Below are 22,976 nucleotides of genomic sequence, written 5' to 3' on the forward strand. Positions count from 1 at the left end.
AGTAAGTGAAGTTTGTCAGTTTGCTTCAGAGTCTGTTTATTTCTGTTCAATATGTTCTCATCTCTTCCTTTCTTCCGCTCCCACAAGCTGTCCATTGTTTCTGGGTTTTAAAAAATTCCCAGCTTTCCAAGAAGACCAGGATGTGCAATGGTCCCTAATGAAGCTGTTTTCTGTGTTTCTCACCAGGTGTTTTGGCCTGCATCTGTTAGCAAGATTGAGGAATGCCAAATGGCTGGCAAGGACCCCACGGTAAGAACACTAATGCTCAATATGTAGCACTAACCGCTAACTAAATCCACTGAAAGTCATTTGTGACGCTAACCGCTAACTAAATGAATGAACACACTATACTGAGGATGTCTCTGGTCCTTTTCCATTAGCAGGTATTAGCATGTTAGCATCCTGTGTTCCAAACACGTGGGGCTGCAGATGTGGAGTTGAGGACTCCTCCTGGCATTCCTTATGTTAGTCGATAGAAGAATGAGGCGTAGGAGTGCTCAAATCCACCCAGAGAAAACAAACAAGCATGAAAGCAGTATGTTAACCACTGTGACTGACAACAGATCTCATAACCTGGCCTGAACCCTTACTGCACTGCGTCTCTGTATTAGCATATACAACATTGACAATCTCAAAACAGCAGCTGGTGATTCAGTTTTCTGTAACTAATTAGGCTGTTTTGCATGATAGGACAAAAGTTCTGTTTTTGTTCCATTGTTTTTATTGGACTGTGTTGGCCTGTTTTTATTTGGACTGACTTCAAAGGCATGCATGTGGTGTACTGTTACGAAGCTAGTAGCCGTAGTTAGTAACAAGAGCCACCATGGCAGAGAGCTGTGGTCTTGTACAGTACTATAGAGTAGGACCATAGACTTGTACTGTAGGAGTAGAGAAGAAGCTGTTTCCAGTCAGTGGAGGGTGATTAGTGCTGCCTAGAGTCACGACTCCAGCTCTGTGGACAGCCTCGCACAAATATTTGTGTGGAGAAGACCAGTGGTTGGCTTACCTCCCTCCTCCGCCTCTACTCTGCCATCCCTCTCTTTTGCAGCCCTGCCTGGTCTCTATCTCTTCCATTCTCGGCCTCTCCCCCCTCCCTCGCTTTACTCTTACTGTCTCGCTCTACCCCTCACTCGCTCTTTCTTTCTCTCGCTCTGTTTAAACTCTGTTTTTAAAATGCAGTTTCTTCCTGACATTTTATTTGTCTTCCTGAATCGCAGCCCTTGTCAGGTTGTTATGGTTACCCTCCTGATGTGTATATATTCAATTCCTCCTTTACGATAGAATCTGGGGTCACCGGGCCTCCAAACTACGACCACACATTGTTAAGCACTGGAGGATGGCATTTGGGGAGAAATATTCCTTTATTGTATGTATAAAAGGTTGAGATTGATCAAATCCATGTTTAAAAGTTCCATCACTGTGTGATCCTCCCTTAAAGGCCATCAGCCTGGTTTTAAATCCCCTACTACAGTTGCTCTGGCCTTTCTCTAAAGGGGGGCTGTGGCTGGATAGTTAACCCAAGCAAGCTCTGGGACATGAAATGAGTTAATATGTAAATCTGCTATTGGATATGAGCAGACAGTGGGGGGCGTAGAGTTGATGAAGGGTGTCGTCTGAAGGGTGTTTATCTGCTAGGAGGAGAGGGAATGAAAGAGAAAGTGAAAAAGCGAGAGAGGGAATGAAGGGTGTGGGATGTTGGACGTATCATTGTTTTTTTCGGTAGAGTTGGTGTGCAGAGTGTGAGCGGACGCAGCTGCCCCGTTTCCGTGGGGATGGCCAAGTTCCTAACGGCTCCCTGGGTGCTCCTCTCCTCCGCTGGCTCGCTCCGCGGTCTGAGTTTTTATTACGCACAAAGCCCAGTGCTCCGGCCACTCCCACCTCGTGCTGAAGAGGGAAAGATCTCGATTGGATCTGTAATCAGATCACAGGGCTGTATATACTCAGCCCTGAAGACGGGGCTTTGACAAGATATCACTTTCACTGTTGACACGCTTTTTTCCACTCTACCAGTGCCAGGGAGCAAACTGGAAATAGCTATTATGATTGTACTTCATGACAGTATATACAGTTGAAGTCGGAGGTTTACATACACAAAGGTTGGAGTCATTAAAACTTGTTTATCAACCACTCCACAAATTTCTTGTTAACAAACTATAGTTTTTGCAAGTCGGTTAGGACATCTACTTTGTGCATGACACAAGTAATTTTTCCAACAATTGTTTACAGATTATTTCACCTATAATTCACTGTATCACAATTCCAGTGGGTCAGAAGTTTACATACACTAAGTTGACTGTGCCTTTAAACAGCTTGGAAAATTCCAGAAAATTATGTCATGGCTTTAGAAGCTTCTGATAGGCTAATTGACATAATCTGAGTCAATTGTAGGTGTACCTGTGGATGTATTTCAAGGCCTACCCTCAAACTCAGTGCCTCTTTGCTTGACATCATGGGAAAATCTAAGTAAATCAGACAAGACATAAAAAATAAATGAATTGGACACCTCCACAAGTCTGGTTCATCCTTGGGAGCAATTTCAAAATGCCTGAAGGTACCACGTTCATCTGTACAAACAATAGTATGCAAGTATAAACACCATGGGACCAAGCAGCCATCATACCGCTCAGGAAGGAGACGCGTTCTGTCTCCTAGAAATGAAGGTACAACAGCAAAGGACCTTGTGAAGATGCTGGAGGAAACGGGTACAAAAGTATCTACTGTATATCCACAGTAAAACGAGTCCTATATCGACATAACCTGGAAGGCCGCTCAGCAAGGAAGAAGCCACTGCTCCAAAACCGCCATAAAAAAAGCCAGACTACGGTTTGCAACTGCACATGGGGACAAAGATCGTACTTTTTGGAGAAATGTCCTCTGGTCTGATGAAACAAAAATAGAACTGTTTGGCAATAATGACCATTGTATTGTTTGCAGGAAAAACGGGGACGCTTGCAAGCCGAAGAACACCATCCCAACCATGAAGCACAGGGGTGGCAGCATCATGTTGTGGGGGTGCTTTGCTGCAGGAGGGACTGGTGCACTTCACAAAATAGATGGCATCATGAGGTCAGAAAATGATGTGGATATATTGAAGCAACATCTCAAGACATCAGTCAGGAAGTTAAAGCTTGGTCGCAAATGGGTCTTCCAAATGGACAATGACCCCAAGCATACTTCCAAAGTTGTGGCAAAATTGCTTAAGGACATCAAAGTCAAGGTATTGGAGTGGGCCATCACAAAGCCCTGACCTCAATCCACCAGAAAATTTGTGGGCAGAACTGAAAAAGTGTGTATGAGCAAGGAGGCCTACAAACCTGCCTCAGTTACACCAGGTCTGTCAAGAGGAATGGGCCAAAATTCACCCAACTTATTGTGGGAAGCTTGTGGATGACTACCTGAAAGTTTGACCCAAGTCTAACAATTTAAAAGCAATGCTACCAAATACTAACTGAGTGTATGTAAACTTCTGACCCACTGGGAATGTGATGAAAGAAATAAAAGCTGAAATAAATCATTCTCCCTACTATTATTCTGACATTACACATTCTTAAAATAAAGTGGTGATCCTAACTGACCTAAGACAGGGAATTTTTACTCTGATTAAATGTCAGGAATTGTGAAAACAGAGTTTAAATGTATTTGGCTAAGGTGTATGTAAACTTCCGACTTCAGCTGTAAGTAGCAAGTGAGGAAAGTTGGAATAAAATTGGTAGCTAACCATTTGGAACTGTGTAATTGTTCTTTATGAAGCGTAGTCCCTGACCAATCACAACTTGGCCACTGTTAGCTTTTATGACCTTCTCAACATTTGCAGTCTGGAAGTATTTTGCTGTTGATTGATTGATTGACTGATGTGCGGATACTTTGGTTATTTCATACATGTACTAACCAATTTCCTCCCCATCACTCTGCAGCATGGATGTGGTAACTTCATCCGGGTGGTCCAGCCGTTCAACAGAACCCATCTGTTCATCTGTGGGAGTGGTGCCTACAGTCCTGTCTGTGCCTTCATCAACAGGGGCAGGAGACCAGAAGTTAGTATGCTCCTTGACCTTAGTCAGACCATGACAGCTATGCTATACTTGACCTACAGTACAGTCTCTACCACCATATTCTCATACAAATGGAAATTCCTGTGTATATGTGATGTGGATATTGCTGAAACGAAAGCTTCGTAGGTTTACGGCCGGGCATCTGCTTCTGAAACCAAACTATGGGATTTTTTATGTTTCATCTGGGGCAAGAGGAAGTCTGTCGTAATCCAAGACATCCTCAGGAAAGCAGCCATTTGAGTTTAGTCGTGTGTGTCAGTCTCTCTGAGACAGAGAAGAGAGGGATGGAGGAGCTGTCTGACCCGGTCTCTGGCCACCCGGCCCTGGAAACGAGACTGAGAAACCCCTCCAGGAGAAAAGCGCTCACTGAACTCATTCATAGTTACAGCAGTCTGCAGCGCCTGCCAAATGCTAATCGGCACAGAGTTCGAAACCAGGCTCTTTCTGCAGTATGGTGTCTTCTGTCATTTAGGGTTTTGTTTGAAAAGCTGCTTTGCTCTGTTTTTCCCATCAGCCAATGCTTGGATGTGTCAGTATTGTGTCTCATACTGGGTTTGCTAACAGTATCAAGCTGCTATTGTGGGACTTTGACGCATAACTCCCTGGGCTCTTTGACCCCTAAGCGTGTGTCACATTGTTGTATGGGAGCCTAGTGAGGAGGATTTCAGTGTCACAGACAGGTCACCTTTTGTGTGAAGGTGTCGCCGTACAGACCCTGTGATGAATGGCCACGGTTCACCGCCAGAGCCACGGGGAATCTTCACGCAGTGGAGAGCAGTCGCATTTTTCTGGAGAACGTCCCTGGGCTGACGACACCACCTTCCCCTTCATTCCCCCAGTCAGAACTGTCGAAGTGCGGGTAGGACCAAATCGGGGGGATGGGACGGGGGGATTTTCCGCTGACCGCCAAGATTGTAAATTCCGATGATCCATTTCACTGTGAGGGGTGGCAGAGGGCCAGCTCTGAGATGGAACCACAGCATCTCAGCCCATCAGAGGACATGTTCTTTTAATGTCCCGTACAGACCAGTAAAGGTAAAGCCCAGCGCTGGCTTTGTAACTCTTTAAACCAGAGGGATAAAACCTTACTCTTGATTACCTTGAGAACATTTGAAATGCTCATAATCTCATATTTATTACTAAAAAGAGCGGAGGGTAGAATTCTGCCAAATTCCCATTCTAAAATCTGTTATTTACATTTTCTTTTCCTGTAGGAGCAAGTGTTCCACATTGACTCCAGAGCGGAATCTGGGAAGGGAAGGTGCTCCTTCAGTCCTAGAGTCAACACTGTCTCCGTCATGCTTAGTAAGTTCTCTGTCCCTCTATTGGCTCTATTTATGTCTCTGTAGCATGCGTCATCCAAAACACAAACCGCTATACTTCAACACCCTATGGTTAACCCCACTCCCCATCCCCCTTATCGGTGACCCTGCCGCAGGTCGGGCCGCACACCCTCCTCACTCTGTGTCGTCCTATGGTCTCTGATTGGTTGATAGGTGTTAAGTTAATGATGAAATAGCCAGAGTCACCGTGTCGCACGCACAGCTCGCCTTTCTGACACCTGAGCCCCGTGGCGTCAGCAGCCCTACCCATCATCAGCCCCTCAAGCCCGGGCCGTCCGGTCACAAGGCGGGGGTTGGCAGAGAGGAGGGGTAGTGGTGTCAGAGAGAAGGCCTCTGAGTCAGACTAGTGGACAATCAGGCCTGTGTCTGGGATAGATAAAAAGGCTCTATCTCCATACTGAACCCCTCATATGAGCCTGTGCTGTCTGGGGGATGTTGACACCACTGCTCCCCTCAGAGCAGCCAACCACATACAAACACTCACACTTGGACCTGAGCCATACTGCCAGAGTACAGGCTGCTGCATGCTGGGCTGGGGCTGATGGAATGATGAAGTGACAGAGTAATGAAATGATGAAATGCACAGAGGTTGTGGAGAGAGGAAAGAGAGAGAGAATGCGGGCTCACAGCCAGGGTCATTAGCAGAGTACAGTGAGATCAAACACTATGGCTGTAAATCCACTGTTGGCTCCATTACTGTTTACTGTCACCATTCCCTGTCCACAGTGATGTACTGTCTCTGTAAATAAAGGCTGTCATTGTAAATAAGAATTTGTTCTTAACTGACTTGCCTAGTTACATAAAGGTTAAATATTATTATATAGTTGTGTTAATTCCATCACCATTGAATTCACCATTGCATATGAACCCAGAATGTCCTTTGACACAGGCACATCTTTGTTCCGTTGGCCGTTAATAGTCAGTGATTGATCTTGTGTTGCCAAGTCTCCAGGGTCAGGGGCTTGGGGGGGGGTTCTGTTTGGTCAGATGGGAATAAGATGGTTCAGCTATGAGGCAGGGTTGTGTTCATTAGGGCAGACTATATGGCAACACTTGTTGCAATGGAAAATGAAAACAAGCTTTTCTCAGTGGACACGTTCAGGTAGTACCTCCTTGTTACACTCTGTTTTCTTCCATGTTGTGCCATAATGAACACAGCCCTGTATGTGTCTCTGTGTTCCAGACCAGGAGCTGTTCTCAGGCATGTACATAGACTTCATGGGGACGGACGCTGCCATCTTCAGGAGCCTCACCAGGAGGAACGCAGTGAGGACAGACCAGCACAACTCCAAGTGGCTGAGTGGTGAGCACGTACAGCAGAAACACATATGAAGCACATGTAATGTACACCAGAAGTCTCCATCTGTGACCCTGAAAAACTAGAGTTTGGGCAGGCTTTTATTCCATCCCTGCACTAACACATCTGGAGTTGGAGGTCCACATTTAGTACATCAAATGGACAGAACGTTATACTATGACATTTTAACCTGTTTATTTATTTTCCATAGAACCCATCTTCATAGATGCCCAGTTAATCCCAGATGGATCGGATCCCAACGATGCTAAACTGTATTTCTTCCTCCGGGAGAGACTGACGGACAACAGTGGAAATACCAAGAACATCCACACCATGGTCGCTAGAGTGTGTCCTGTAAGTGTGTGAACAGGAAGTGTGTGTGTACGTGCGTGTGTGTGTGCATTGCATATGTTTGCATGCTTGAGACATTAACATGCATCTCTTTCAACGTCTACAGAATGACATAGGTGGCCAGCGTAGCCTGGTGAACAAGTGGACCACGTTCCTGAAGGCCCGGATGGTGTGTTCAGTTCTGGAGGAGGACGGCACCGAGACACACTTTGACGAGCTCGGTGAGGAATACGCCAACACCTACCTACTGTGTTCACCAAGGCCTGGAACATTCTGTTCCAACCCAAACCACTTCTCCTGTTTATCTAGAACTAAACATCTCCCTGGCCAGTCTCTACAAATACCAATGTATCTCAGATTCTCAGGTGTTTTGGATTATAAGAAGGGTCTTTACATCTGTTTCTTGACCTTCTCAGTATTGAAAGAATTCATGGTTGCACTTTAGTTGGCTAGTCCACCTGTAGATGCTCTACAGACTATCTACAGACTATTAGTAACATGTAAACTATCTACTAACCCTAGCTCTAACCCCAACCTTAACCCTTACCCTAACCTTTATTCTAAACCTGACCCTAACAAGAGGTTGCTTATCAACAGATCGTTTGTTGATAATATGACACTCCGGACTATCCAAACAGAGTGACCCAATTCATCCCTTAGTATTATATTAGTCTTCTGTGAGTCTATGGAGGTCTGTCAACACGGACATTCATTCAATTCATCTCCACTTCAGACTCTTCCGTTCCAGGAGTCTTAAACGATAAGGTGCAGGATGAACGCTGACTCCATAACACAACGTTGTGTTTTCCCTTCCAGAGAGTGTGTTTTCACTGGAAACCGATCACCCCAAGAGCTTCCTGGTGTTCGGCGTCTTCACGTCCACAAGGTGAGGCCAACGGTAATGTTGCTCGAGCCTTAGTGGCTATGCTGACTGGCATGGCAGCACCGGATATCACTAGGAATGAAGCAGACATGACAGGAGCTCCTGGATAGAGACCCCCAGTCAGCATAGCATTTAAAACTTTTTTAAAAATTTAACCTTTAACTAGGCAAGTCAGTCAAGAACAAATTCTTATTTACAATGACGGCCTACACCAGCCAAACCCGGGCGACGCTGGGCCAATTGTGCGCCGCCCTATGGGACTCCCAATCATGGCCAGATGTGTTGCAGCCTGAGATGCAGTGTCTTAGACCACTGCGCCACCTGGGAGCATACTCTAGTGACCTGCATGTACTACCAGGGGAGGCTGGTGGGAGGAGCTATAGGAGGAGTGGCTCATTGTAATGGAATAAATGGAAGGGAGTCATACATGTGGTTTCTATATATCTTATACAGTTCCATTTACTCCATTCCAGACATTACAATGAGCCTGTCCTCCTATAGCGCCTGCCACCAGCCTCCTCTGGCACTACAGTATTTGTCTCATTGACTTAACTTTAGCATACCGTTTTCATTACATTGATCACTTTTCCTTATGTACTAATAATGCAGTTAGTGAGGTCTGCTTCCTTTCGCAATGTTGACAGCAAGTTCTGCATGAGTATCACCATGCATGAGTATCACCGTGTAGTACCCCTGGTGCTTCCTGAGGTCCACTGTTACTGTATGTGGTAACTCACACTATATGTGTCCATTTACTTTATTTATCCTCAAGGGCTTTTGCTGGATGGCTATGCGTGCCTGTTACGTGTACTCACTGGGTTGTATTCACTAGGAACTAAACAGAAGCAAACGCATAGAAACGGGAAGGGAACTATCAATAAGAAACACGTTTTCTTTTTTACATTGCAAAACATTTTGTTTTGGTGTGCACTAATGAATACAACCCTGGTTTCTTTAATCATCAAGGCTAATTGGGCAGTATCTAGATCAGGGTTACTCTACCTTGTAGCGTGACCCTTCCATAAATCCTAAGGAAACGCTTGTATCTTTTGACCCTGCCCATAGGGCTCTGTAGTGCACCATATAGGCAGGAGTGTGCCATTTGAGACTCATCCTCTCTCTATAGCCAACACAAACAGTCTGTAGTCTCCAGGCAATGTTGTCATTCGCATCTCTCTCTCCATAGACAACACAGTCTGTAGTCTATATGCAACACTGTCATTCTTATCTCTCTAGCCAACAGTCTAGTCTCCAGGCAATGTTGTCATTCCTATCTCTCTAGCCAACACAAACAGTCTAGTCTCCAGGCAATGTTGTCATTCCTATCTCCCTCTCCATAGACAACACAGTCTGTAGTCTATATGCAACACTGTCATTCTTATCTCTCTAGCCAACAGTCTAGTCTCCAGGCAATGTTGTCATTCCTATCTCTCTAGCCAACAGTCTAGTCTCCAGGCAATGTTGTCATTCGCATCTCTCTCTCCATAGACAACACAGTCTGTAGTCTATATGCAACACTGTCATTCTTATCTCTCTAGCCAACAGTCTAGTCTCCAGGCAATGTTGTCATTCCTATCTATCTAGCCAACACAAACAGTCTGTAGTCTCCAGGCAACATTGTCATTCCTATCCCTCTCTCTCTAGCCAACTGTTACGTACGCCTCTGAGAAGAGGGAACGCAACACCCTGCTACAACTCAACTCCCCGTGGAGTAAAAGAGGTATGGGATTGTAGGTGCGAGTAAGGATGACAAAGGCAGAGAATTTATTGTTTACTGGGAATTTATTCCTTCACACGGTAAATTGGGGGAAAAGGGGCTGAACGGAACCTAAGCAAAGAAAGTAAATGTCAAAGCCCCCTCCTACCTTACCTGCCTACCCACTACTTATCTAACCTTTTAGCACCACCTGGTGCGCTAACCAAAATACAGGGGGTGGTCCACCCAGGTCTTACCTAGTGTGTATAGACAGTAAATACTACAGGTTATGTATGCCCGCAGGCCTCTTGCCTAAGCACTCCCTAGGTGCCTTCCCCTTCCCCCCTGGGAACACATGACACAGAATAATACAAACATCAGTAATCAATTTCAAGAATCAAAAAATCTGCATCTTATTGGCACACATAACTCAGATCAGCGGATACAAAAAGCTGTCTCTGAGCAACAACCAACACAGGACATCACCTTCAGCTCTCAACAACAACCAACACAGGACATCCCCTTCAGCTCTCAACAACAACCAACACAGGACATCCCCTTCAGCTCTCAACAACAACCAACACAGGACATCCCCTTCAGCTCTCAACAACAACCAACACAGGACATCACCTTCAGCTCTCAACAACAACCAACATAGGATATAACCATCATCTCTCTTAACAACAACCAACACAGGACACACTAATCATCTCTCTTCTGAGCAACAGAACACTGGCTTATATAGCTGGAGAAGGAGTCTGTAATGGCATACAGCTGTATCCTCTGACGAGAGGGCGGGGTCAGCTAGCAATAGGGGACGACCAATCAGCTGCTTGGGGGAATTTCCGGAAGTCATCCTGAAACACACATTCAAACAAAACCACAACACATAAACTGGGGATACGTAACACCAACACAAACAGTCTGTAGTCTCTATGCAATGTTGTCATTCATATCTCTCTCTCTCTCTAGCCAACAGTCTGTAGTCTCTATGCAATGTGGTCATTCATATCTCTCTCTCTCTCTAGCCAACACAGTCTGTAGTCTCTATGCAATGTGGTCATTCATATCTCTCTCTCTCTCTAGCCAACACAGTCTGTAGTCTCTATGCAATGTGGTCATTCATATCTCTCTCTCTCTCTCTAGCCAACACAGTCTGTAGTCTCTATGCAACGTGGTCATTCATATCTCACTCTCTCTCTCTAGCCAACACAGTCTGTAGTCTCTATGCAACGTGGTCATTCATATCTCTCTCTCTCTCTAGCCAACACAGTCTGTAGTCTCTATGCAACGTGGTCATTCATATCTCTCTCTCTCTCTCTCTAGCCAACACAGTCTGTAGTCTCTATGCAACGTGGTCATTCATATCTCTCTCTCTCTCTAGCCAACAGTCTGTAGTCTCTATGCAATGTTGTCATTCATATCTCTCTCTCTCTCTCTAGCCAACACAGTCTGTAGTCTCTATGCAACGTGGTCATTCATATCTCTCTCTCTCTCTCTAGCCAACACAGTCTGTAGTCTCTATGCAACGTGGTCATTCATATCTCTCTCTCTCTCTCTCTAGCCAACAGTCTGTAGTCTCTATGCAATGTTGTCATTCATATCTCTCTCTCTAGCCAACACAGTCTGTAGTCTCCAGGCAACGTGGTCATTCATATCTCTCTCTCTCTCTAGCCAACACAGTCTGTAGTCTCTATGCAATGTTGTCATTCATATCTTTCTATCTCTAGCCAACAGTCTGTAGTCTCTATCCAATGTTGTCATTCATATCTCTCTCTCTCTCTCTCTAGCCAACACAGTCTGTAGTCTCTATCCAATGTTGTCATTCTTACTCTCTCTCTCTCTAGCCAACACAGTCTGTAGTCTCTATGCAATGTTGTCATTCATATCTCTCTCTCTCTCTAGCCAACACAGTCTGTAGTCTCTATGCAATGTTGTCATTCATATCTCTCTCTAGCCAACACAGTCTGTAGTATCTATGCAATTTGTCATTCATATCTCTCTCTCTCTAGCCAACAGTCTGTAGTCTCTATGCAATCTTGTCATTCATATCTCTCTCTCTAGCCAACACAGTCTGTAGTCTCTATGCAATGTGGTCATTCATATCTCTCTCTCTCTCTAGCCAACACAGTCTGTAGTCTCTATGCAATGTGGTCATTCATATCTCTCTCTCTCTCTTGCCAACACAGTCTGTAGTCTCTATGCAACGTGGTCATTCATATCTCTCTCTCTCTCTCTCTAGCCAACACAGTCTGTAGTCTCTATGCAACGTGGTCATTCATATCTCTCTCTCTCTCTCTAGCCAACAGTCTGTAGTCTCTATGCAATGTTGTCATTCATATCTCTCTCTCTCTCTCTAGCCAACACAGTCTGTAGTCTCTATGCAATGTGGTCATTCATATCTCACTCTCTCTCTCTAGCCAACACAGTCTGTAGTCTCTATGCAACGTGGTCATTCATATCTCTCTCTCTCTCTAGCCAACAGTCTGTAGTCTCTATGCAATGTTGTCATTCATATCTATCTCTAGCCAACACAGTCTGTAGTCTCTATGCAATGTTGTCATTCATATCTCTCTCTCTCTCTAGCCAACAGTCTGTAGTCTCTATGCAATGTTGTCATTCATATCTCTCTCTCTCTCTCTAGCCAACACAGTCTGTAGTCTCTATGCAATGTTGTCATTCATATCTCTCTCTCTCTAGCCAACACAGTCTGTAGTCTCTATCCAATGTTGTCATTCATATCTCTCTCTCTCTCTAGCCAACGCAGTCTGTAGTCTCTATGCAATGTTGTCATTCATATCTCTCTCTAGCCAACACAGTCTGTAGTATCTATGCAATCTTGTCATTCATATCTCTCTCTCTAGCCAACACAGTCTGTAGTCTCTATGCAATGTTGTCATTCATATCTCTCTCTCTCTCTCTCTAGCCAACACAGTCTGTAGTCTCCAGGCAACGTGGTCATTCATATCTCTCTCTCTCTCTAGCCAACATAGTTTGTAGTCTCTATGCAATGTTGTCATTCATATCTCTCTCTCTCTCTCTAGCCAACACAGTCTGTATGTTAAGGCTGTCGCTTTCCTCATCCTCGGATGAGGTGAGGAGAGAAGGATCTTCTGACCAAAATGCGGGTTCAGGGAAATATGCCATCTTTATTATATATTTGACAGCCACGAAACAAAACAAAACACTTTCAAAACTACAAAATAACAAAACGACGTAGAACGGAACCTGAACATAAACTCACATCACAAACGTAAACTCACGGACAGGAACGTTACATCGAAACACACGAACAGCCAAACAGTCCCGATTGTGAAAATACATCGACAACGACGAAGACATCACAGGAGACAATCACCCACAAACAAACAGTGAGAATGCCCTACCTAAATATGACTCTTGATTAGAGGAAAACGCAAACCACCTGCCTCTAATCAAGAGCCATACCAGGCAAACCAAAACCAACATAGAAACAAATAACATAGACTGCCCACCCAAAACTAACGCCCTGACCATAAACACATAAAAACAACATAAAACAGGTCAGGACTGTTACAGTACCCCCCCCTCAAGGTGCGCACGCCGGGCGCACCAGCACAAAGTCCAGGGGAGGGTCCGGGTGGGCAGTTGACCACGGTGGTGGTTCCGGCTCAGGACGCTGTCCCCATACCACCATAGTCACTCCCCTCTTCTGTCTACCCCTTCTAATGACCACCCTAACACTACCCTCCCCTAAATAAACGGCCAGCACCGGAACAAGGGGCAGCACCGGGACAATGGGCAGCACCGGGACAAGGGGTAGCACCGGGACAAGGGGCAGCACCGGAACAAGGGGCAGCACCGGAACAAGGGGCAGCACCGGGACAAGGGGCAGCACCGGGACAAGGGGCAGCACCGGGACAAGGGGCAGCACCGGGACAAGGGGCAGCACCGGGACAAGGGGCAGCACCGGGACAAGGGGCAGCACCGGGACAAGGGGCAGCACCGGGACAAGGGGCAGCACCGGGACAAGGGGCAACACCGGGACAAGGGGCAACACCGGGACAAGGGGCAGATCCCGGCTGAAGGACTCTGGCAGGTCCTGTTTGGACGGCTCTGGCAGGTCCTGGCTGGACGGCTCTGGCAGGTCCATGCAGGCTGACGGCTCTCGACACTCATGGCAGACTGACGGCTCTCGACGCTCATGGCAGACTGACGGCTCTCTACGCTCATGGCAGGCTGACGGCTCTCGACGCTCATGGCAGGCTGACGGCTCTCGACGCTCATGGCAGGCTGACGGCTCTCGACGCTCATGGCTCTCTGACGGCTCTCGACGCTCATGGCTCTCTGACGGCTCTGGCTGCTCATGGCTCTCTGACGGCTCTGGCTGCTCATGGCTCTCTGACGGCTCTGGCTGCTCATGGCTCTCTGACGGCTCTGGCTGCTCATGGCTCTCTGACGGCTCTGGCTGCTCATGGCTCTCTGACGGCTCTGGCTGCTCATGGCTCTCTGGCGGCTCTGGCAGATCCTGTCTGGTTGGCGGCTCTGGCAGATCCTGTCTGGTTGGCGGCTCTGGCAGATCCTGTCTGGTTGGCGGCTCTGGCAGATCCTGTCTGGTTGGCGGCTCTGGCAGATCCTGTCTGGTTGGCGGCTCTGGCAGATCCTGTCTGGTTGGCGGCTCTGGCGGATCCTGTCTGGTTGGCGGCTCTGGCGGATCCTGTCTGGCGGGCGGCTCTGGCGGATCCTGTCTGGCGGGCGGCTCTAGCGGCTCCTGTCTGGCGGGCGGCTCTAGCGGCTCCTGTCTGGCGGGCGGCTCTAGCGGCTCCTGTCTGGCTGACGGCTCTAGCGGCTCCTGTCTGGCGGACGGCTCTGTAGGCTCATGGCAGACGGGCGGCTTTGCAGGCTCATGGCAGACGGGCGGCTTTGCAGGCTCCTGGCAGACGGGCGGCTTTGCAGGCTCCTGGCAGACGGATGACTCAGATGGCGCTGGGGAGACGGATGGCTCAGATGGCGCTGGGGAGACGGATGGCTCAGATGGCGCTGGGGAGACGGATGGCTCAGATGGCGCTGGGGAGACGGATGGCTCAGATGGCGCTGAGGAGACGGATGGCTCAGATGGCGCTGGGGAGACGGATGGCTCAGATGGCGCTGGGGAGACGGATGGCTCTGTAGGGAGGAGAAGGAGAGACAGCCTGGTGCGTGGTCTAGGCACCGGCTGCGCTGGAGAGGAGGAAACAGCAGGAGAGAGAACCCGGAGAGACAGCCTGGTACGGGGGGCTGCCACCGGAGGACTGGTACATGGAGGTGGCACCGGGTCTACCGGACCGTGAAGGAGGACACGTGCTCTTGAGCACCGAGCCTCCCCAACCCTACCAGGTTGAATGGACCCCGTAGCCCTGCCAGTGCGGCGAGGTGGAATAGCCCGCACTGGGCTATGCAGGCGAACCGGGGACACCACCTGTAAGGCTGGTGCCATGTACACCGGCCCGAGGAGACGTACTGGAGACCAGATACGTTGGGCCGGCTTCATGGCACTCGGCTCGATGCCCAACCTAGCCCTCCCAGTGCGGCAAGGTGGAATAGCCCGCACTGGGCTAAGCACGCGTACTGGGGACACCGTGCGCTCTACCGCATAACACGGTCTCTTACCAGTACGACGCCTTCTACCTCCACGGTAAGCACGGGGAGTTTGCTCGGGTATCTTACCCGGCTTTGCCACACTCCTCGTGTGCCCCCCCCCAAGAAATTTTTTGGTCTTACTCACGGGCTCCCAACCGCGTCGTCGCGCTGCCTCCTCATACCAGCGCCGCTCAGCCTTCGCTGCTTCCAATTCCTCCTTTGGACGGCGATATTCCCCTGGTTGAGCCCAAGGTCCTCTACCGTCCAAGATCTCCTCCCAAGTCCAGAAGTTCCTGTTGCTCCGTCGAGCATTCCCATACCGCTTGGTCACTGTTTGTTGGTGGGTGATTCTGTTAAGGCTGTCGCTTTCCTCATCCTCGGATGAGGTGAGGAGAGAAGGATCTTCTGACCAAAATGCGGGTTCAGGGAAATATGCCATCTTTATTATATATTTGACAGCCACGAAACAAAACAAAACACTTTCAAAACTACAAAATAACAAAACGACGTAGAACGGAACCTGAACATAAACTCACATCACAAACGTAAACTCACGGACAGGAACGTTACATCGAAACACACGAACAGCCAAACAGTCCCGATTGTGAAAATACATCGACAACGACGAAGACATCACAGGAGACAATCACCCACAAACAAACAGTGAGAATGCCCTACCTAAATATGACTCTTGATTAGAGGAAAACGCAAACCACCTGCCTCTAATCAAGAGCCATACCAGGCAAACCAAAACCAACATAGAAACAAATAACATAGACTGCCCACCCAAAACTAACGCCCTGACCATAAACACATAAAAACAACATAAAACAGGTCAGGACTGTTACACTGTAGTCTCCAGGCAACGTGGTCATTCATATCTCTCTCTCTCTCTAGCCAACACAGTCTGTAATCTCTATCCAATGTTGTCATTCATATCTCTCTCTCTCTCTAGCCAACACAGTCTGTAGTCTCTATGCAATGTTGTCATTCATATCTCTCTCTCTCTCTAGCCAACACAGTCTGTAGTCTCTATGCAATGTTGTCATTTATATCTCTCTCTCTCTAGCCAACACAGTTTGTAGTCTCTATGCAATTACATTTACATTTAAGTCATTTAGCAGACGCTCTTATCTAGAGCGACTTACAAATTGGTGCATTCACCTTATGTTGTCATTCATATCTCTCAATTTTTAGCCAACATAGTCTGTAGTCTCTATGCAATGTTGTTATTCATATCTCTCTCTCTAGCCAACAAAGTCTGTAGTCTCTATGCAACGTGGTCATTCATATCTCTCTCTCTCTATAGCCAACACAAACAGTCTGTAGTCTCCAGGTCTCCAGGCAACTTTGTCATTCCTCTCAGCACAATGTGTTTCTTCCTCTCGCTCCTTCAGGCTTTCTCCTCTGTTTCGCTCGCTGAACAAAGACTCTCTCTGTATTACTGATGGTCATGTGGTTTTTAGGGTCCGGTCCAAACCACATCATATCCTCATAACCTTCTGAGTGGTGTGGCAGTAAGCTTCACCCGGATTTGATGGCTTGGATATCCTATGAACAGCAGGGTTTAAAGGACTGTGATGTTTTAACTGGGTGGATCTGGAGCCTTCTGGGATGTCAGTTCACGTCACACTGACCGCCGGAATGTGTGTGTGTCATTTCCCACAGCTCAGTGTTTAAGGGCTCGGCCGTGTGTGTGTACAACATGGCGGACATCTTGACAGTCTTCAATGGGCCGTTCGCTCACAGAGATGGGCCGAACTTTCAGTGGGTGGCGTACCAGGGACGGATCCCCTACCCCCGGCCTGGAACAGTGAGTTTAGGATCTAATATCGGTATTGAACTCAAAATAAGACGAGCTCCAATGCAAATGTACAGTTCCCTGTTGTTCTCCTACACAGTATCTACTGTGTATCTACTATGTATCTACTGTGTCTCAGTGTGGTTGAGGAAACCATGTCAGAGAAACATTATGCAATGAGGATGAGGACAGCAGAGTTCAGGGTCAGGGGTAGGCTTTTCCTTTATGTACCTTTGTCACAGAGCTGAGTAGTATGGATGTATTCACCTCCATAACAAATCTCTCTCTCTCTTGCTCTCTCCTTCCCCCTTGCCTCCCTCCCTCCAGTGTCCAGGCGGAGCCTTCACCCCTCACATTCAGAGCACCAAGGAGTTCCCTGATGACGTGGTGACGTTTGTCAGGAACCACCCGGTCATGTTCAATTCTATCTACCCCGTGGGCAGGAGGCCCCTGGTGGTCAGAACGCAAGCTGACTACAAGTACACCTCCATCGCTGTGGACCAGGTGACCGCCGCAGACGGGCACTACCAGGTCCTCTTCCTGGGCACAGGTTTGTACTCAACGGTACATCCTTATTGATCTATTAGAGACAACAGGCACCCATTCCCACCACACAACATACACACACCACAGGCTGGGAGCAGCACAGGGTCAAGCCTGTACATCGCCTACTACAGCACCTAAGTAGCTGTTCAGGATGCCTCTTCATGATCTCTCATTCAGACTAACATTCTCATATTCCTCGTCTCGCCACTTGTGTTCCATAACCATCAGAGTTACACTTTAAAGAGCTCTGACTAATGCGGTGGGTTACATGAGTGGGATGCTTCGTAAAGAGTGTGGCATCATCCATGATGGAGCACCCATGTTGGCTACGGATGCTAATAGATCTCCAGGCCCCAGCATGACAGCCTAAACGACCTGTTCTCTCTGCCACCAGGGGGTGGCGCCACCACAATGCCCTCATTATACATAACCCACTTAATTCCATTATATTCTATATTATAATAATCTATCTCTGCCCTCTCATGCCATAACACAGGCGTTTCATAGGCAAACGATTACAGAGGGGATATGAACTCAAGATAAGTAGTCTGTCTCGCTCTTCAGTGAATAGAACAATAGACTACACTATAACGAGCTGCAACAGAGACAAATAGACGTTCAGGAGGGCGATGCAGCCCACTGGGTGGAGGAAGAGAAAGAGGACAGGTCTGAGCAACAGAGGGGCGTGTGGAGCTGGCTGTACGACCTGCATCCCAGGGAGCCTCTCTCCTTTCTCTCACCCACAGCTGTTTATGTTTATCAGCCTTCCAGTCCTCCAAGATTCCTGAAGACATGCCAGTAATGTCAGACTGCAGGGCGGAGAGGTGGAGGCTTTGTTTCAGGGATGTGGAGAGTTTTTTTTCAGGGATTTCCAGGAGATCTTGCTGTAACTCTCCTCTCTCTTCCCTCTGCTCGCTAGCTAACTCCTGGAGAAGCAGAGTTCTGCCCCTTTCGTGGACTTTGTCCGTTCTCTTGTCTGTGGGTTCTAAAGATCACACACCAACTGACTTCACTGTGGATGCCGGTCACAGCAGTCGAGTTTCATTTAAACCCAAATATGTATTATTTTTTTTTACATTTTTGAATTGAACCTTTATTTAACTAGGCAAGTCAATTAAGAACAAATTCTTATTTACAATGATTTCGCTAGCACTCTAACTTTGCTAATTTCGCTAGCCACTCTAATTTCGCTAACCACGTGTGTCAGTGTTCGGTCTGTGGTGAGGTTGGTGTGTGTTTAGTGTGTGTAGGGGTTTGTGCCTATGTATATGGATATGGAACCGATAGATGCACACACACTACAAGTTCATGTTTTTAAATGTATGTCAATTGTAAAGTCTTTTGTCTGTAATGTTTTTTTTTGTTATGTGTTGGAGCCCATTAAGACTATCTGTTGCCATTGGCTAATGGGGATCCTAATAAATCAAATCAAAATGTCTCTGTGTGTGTGTGTGTGTGTGTGTGTGGTGTGGTGTGTGTGTGGTGTGTGTGTGTGTGTGTGTGTGTGTGTGTGTGTGTGTGTGTGTGTGTGTGTGTGTCCTCAGACAAAGGGACAGTGCAAAAGGTCATCGCTCTCCCCACAAACCGCTCCCTGGACCAGGATCTGATACTAGAAGAGCTGGAAGTGTTTAAGGTTTGAATTCTCTCTCTCAAACACAGACAGACATCAAAGGCAGACAGAATAGGAACTCTTGGCTTCTTCACAAGGGGCCGCAGACTGTACTCCTAAGGGAGAGGCATTCAGGAGAGTGATGACCCGGGCGCTAGACCACCACACAAGACTGATGGGAAGCATACTGACATTAGAGGGCGTTGCCAGTCACCCATACCAACCCTCACAAGCTGTGTTTTATCTCAGCCTGATAAACAAAGCAAGTCATTTGTGTGATCAAGGCCCAACCAAGCTAATCTCTCTCTGCACCTGGACTACACCAGTCTCCCACTAGTGTGGAGGTCTCACATAGTGTTCCTACTAGTGCCGTGCGGTGGAAGGTTACATGGTATTCAATAGGATGCAAGATAACCTGAGTGTGTGATGAATGAGTGAGAGTGTTGATTAAAAGATCCCTCCACCGAATGTAAAGGACCAAATGTATTTCCTAAGATTTCCGGTGTGCAACAAGGACTAGGTCAAACACACGTACCGTCTTATGTAATATGACATGAAAGATAAGAAAGTTATTATGGTCCATTACTTTTATGACATTGGGTCACAACATTTGTTACATAAGATTATTGACATTGTGGCATGTTTCTCTCCTCCCAGAACCAAGCTCCAGTGACAAACTTGAGAATATCTCCCAAAAAAGTTAGTATATGCAAGCAGTGCTTAATGTATCTCAATATTGTTTCAAAATGCTTCTGATTAGCTCATTGCTATTGCCTAATGCAATGGTTTATTTTCTGCATTAAAATTGTGACTCAGCTGGAAAGCCAGCTAATAAGCCATAATTGTCCGTGATCTTAACTTAATTAAGTCACTCTTCCACTTATTAAAACAAACAGTGTGGTTGACATTTGAACTGTTTTGCCTTGCAGCAACAGCTGTACGTAAGTTCAGAGCATGGCATGTCCCAAGTGTCTCTGCACCGTTGCCATGCCTACGGCTCAGCCTGCGCCGACTGCTGCCTGGCCAGAGACCCCTACTGTGCCTGGGACGGCCTGAGCTGCTCCCGCTTCTACCCCACTGGCAAGAGGTACGGTACTACAGACTCTGTTTGGGGTCAACATCAACAGTACAATACCAGCTGTGAGAAAGGAGCGCTCTGAAGCAAACTGAGCGGCACAGTTAACATTTGACCGTGTTATTCCACTCTATGCTGCAGTCTGCTTTTACCCATAAAACATTGGTGCTGAGGACCCAGGTTGTTAAGTGTTACAGTATAGGCTAACACTTCACATAGCTTAGGTGTTATTCATGGGGAATGAGTACAAGTCATTATACAGCTCTTAGTTGTTTGTTTGGTTTTCCCCAAAATACAAAAAGGTTTGAGCTAACAACATACTGATGTTACTGTAAATACATGGCTAGGTTATTCTACTGGTATAAGGCAATGTATTAGGCTGGTTATACAATGTATCTGCAGGTCGGAATGATAACATACACTATAGAAAACATTAAGAACACCTGCTCTTTCCATGACCGACTGACCTGGTGAATCCAGGTGAGAGCTATGATCCCTTATTGATGTCACTTGTTAAATCCATTTCAATCACTGTAGATGAAGGGGAGCAGACAGGTTAAAGAAGGATTTTTATGCCTTGAGGCAAGTGAGACATGGATTGTGCCTTTGAACGGGGTATGGTTTGTGTCAAACCGGCAAAACGGCAACACAGCTGGGGTTTTCACGCTCAACAGTTTCCTGTGTGTATAAATAATTGTCAAGCCTGCTCCCGCTCTCCCTCCCTGGCGCTCGAGGGCGCCAGGCTGCCCAGCACTACGTACTCCTGCCACCATCATTACGCATACCTGTTTCCTTCGTCAAGCGTGCATCAGCGACTCACCTGGACTCAATCACCTGCTTTCATTTCCTCCCCTATATCTGTCTGTTCCCGAGGTTGTTCCCTGCTTCAGCATTATTGTCGTCATGTCCTCCCGGGTGGCACAGTGGTCTAGGGCACTGCATCGCAGTACTAGCTGCGCCACCAGAGTCTCTGGGTTCGCGCCCAGGCTGGGCTGGGTTCGCGCCCAGGCTCTGTCGCAGCCGGCCGCAACCGGGAGGTCCGTGGGGGCGACGCACAATTGGCATAGCGTCGTCCGGGTTAGGGAGGGTTTGGCCGGTAGGGATATCCTTGTCTCAGTATGTAAAAATGTAATGAAATGTAAAAAATTTAATAAAAATGTATGCACTCCACTGTAAGTCGCTCTGGATAAGAGCGTCTGCTAAATGACTAAAATGTAAATGTAATGTCGTTTTGTTCCCCCTGTTCTGACGCTGTTCCTGTCCTAGTAATGGTCCTCCACCCAAAGGACATCCAGCCAACTTGACACAACTGTGGGAAGCATTGGAGTTATCAAGATCCAGCATCCCTGTGGAACGCTTTCCACACCTTATAGAGTCAATGTCCCGACGAATGGAGGCTAATCTTAAGGCAAAAGGGGGGGGGGGGGGTGAAACTCAATATTAGGAAGCTGTTCATAATGTTTGGTATACACCATGTATTCTTGAATTGATCCAACCTTGACCATAACACAGCCGTAGCACAGTGAGTGATACTGTTCTACTTTGAACAGTCCCCCCTCTGGTTTCCCTCCTCACAGGCTGGTCAGCTGCCATTGCAGTCAACCGCAGTTCAAGTTTAGCTTGGTTAGGGAACAGAGGCTGCTGGAAATGTGGCTGCTGTTTAAGCTCTCTCTCCCTGTAGCTGTTGGATGAGAAGCGACTGAACCATACAGTAGAATAACACTGTCAAATGTTCCTCACACCGCTGTGTCTGGCTCAGTGGTCCTTCCTCACTGTTGATATTATGGAATTTTAGAGATTTTCATAATGGGCTAGAGGGTTGGTATAACCATGTTTCTAAGCTACTGGGCTTTGTGAAATGTATGTATTCTCCAACTAGTTTGTGTAGGCAATGAAACTAGATATACAATATATTTGACAGGATTCAACGTTTCTGCCACTTCACAGTCCATAACATATATATACGGGACTGTATTCTGGCATTGTAAATATTTATGGATGGTTATTTTTTCTATACAGAAGGAGCAGAAGACAGGACATCATCCATGGCAACCCACTGACTCAGTGCAGAGGATTCAACCTGAAAGGTATGACAACATCCAGCCAACGTGTACCCACTGCCTGAGAAACCCACAGCTCTGTTGAATTTGCCGACAACTGGATTAGCATACCATGCGCTCTATCTGATTTCCTTGACTCATTTGCTCTGTGGCTGGTCTATCCCAGCTGTACTCATTTTACTCTAAAAGGGTCTAACATAGATTCTGTTGGTTTATGGGTCATTTGAGTTCAGGCCCTCTCGTGGTTCAGCAGCAGGTGCATAGTGTTTTACTGTATTGTCCCCTTGAGAGAGAGTGTGTGTGTGTGTGTGTGTGTGTGTGTGTGTGTGTGTGTGTGTGTGTGTGTGTGTGTGTGTGTGTGTGAGTAAGAAAACAGACTATACAGCGATGATTCACTCAATCAGCTGTCGGCAAGCGGTCTTACAAGGGGAGGAGCTACGGTCCCCATAGTGCCACATTCCAGTATAAGTCTGTGTAATTGAACATATGTCATGGGACTAAACCATATGGTCATTGGTGCTAATTAGTTTATACCCTGTCATCCATCCAGCATGGGGATGAGCTAGTTGGCTGGGACATAAACATCAGATGACAATGCTGTCAGTTAAAGACCAGGTCAACCTAGCTTGTTCTACTATACAGATATGAAGTGCATCTCAGTGGGG

General features: G+C 47.1%; 1 protein-coding gene across 1 annotated transcript in view; it reads left to right on the forward strand.

The window, feature by feature from the left end:
• The window catches only part of LOC129838424 (semaphorin-3C-like), a 51,027-nt gene that overhangs the window by 23,967 nt on the left and 4,084 nt on the right, over positions 1-22,976 (forward strand). Inside the window, exons 4-16 of the mRNA XM_055905361.1 lie at positions 187-249; positions 3,915-4,034; positions 5,267-5,357; positions 6,579-6,698; positions 6,904-7,046; positions 7,150-7,264; positions 7,860-7,929; positions 16,889-17,033; positions 17,349-17,571; positions 19,112-19,200; positions 19,834-19,875; positions 20,106-20,263; positions 22,271-22,338. Coding sequence (XP_055761336.1) covers positions 187-249; positions 3,915-4,034; positions 5,267-5,357; positions 6,579-6,698; positions 6,904-7,046; positions 7,150-7,264; positions 7,860-7,929; positions 16,889-17,033; positions 17,349-17,571; positions 19,112-19,200; positions 19,834-19,875; positions 20,106-20,263; positions 22,271-22,338 — 1,447 coding nt within the window. The remainder of the gene's footprint in view (positions 1-186; positions 250-3,914; positions 4,035-5,266; positions 5,358-6,578; positions 6,699-6,903; positions 7,047-7,149; positions 7,265-7,859; positions 7,930-16,888; positions 17,034-17,348; positions 17,572-19,111; positions 19,201-19,833; positions 19,876-20,105; positions 20,264-22,270; positions 22,339-22,976) is intronic.

The sequence above is a fragment of the Salvelinus fontinalis genome, chromosome 39 (genome assembly GCF_029448725.1).
Source record: "Salvelinus fontinalis isolate EN_2023a chromosome 39, ASM2944872v1, whole genome shotgun sequence".
NCBI classification, from domain to species: domain Eukaryota; kingdom Metazoa; phylum Chordata; class Actinopteri; order Salmoniformes; family Salmonidae; genus Salvelinus; species Salvelinus fontinalis.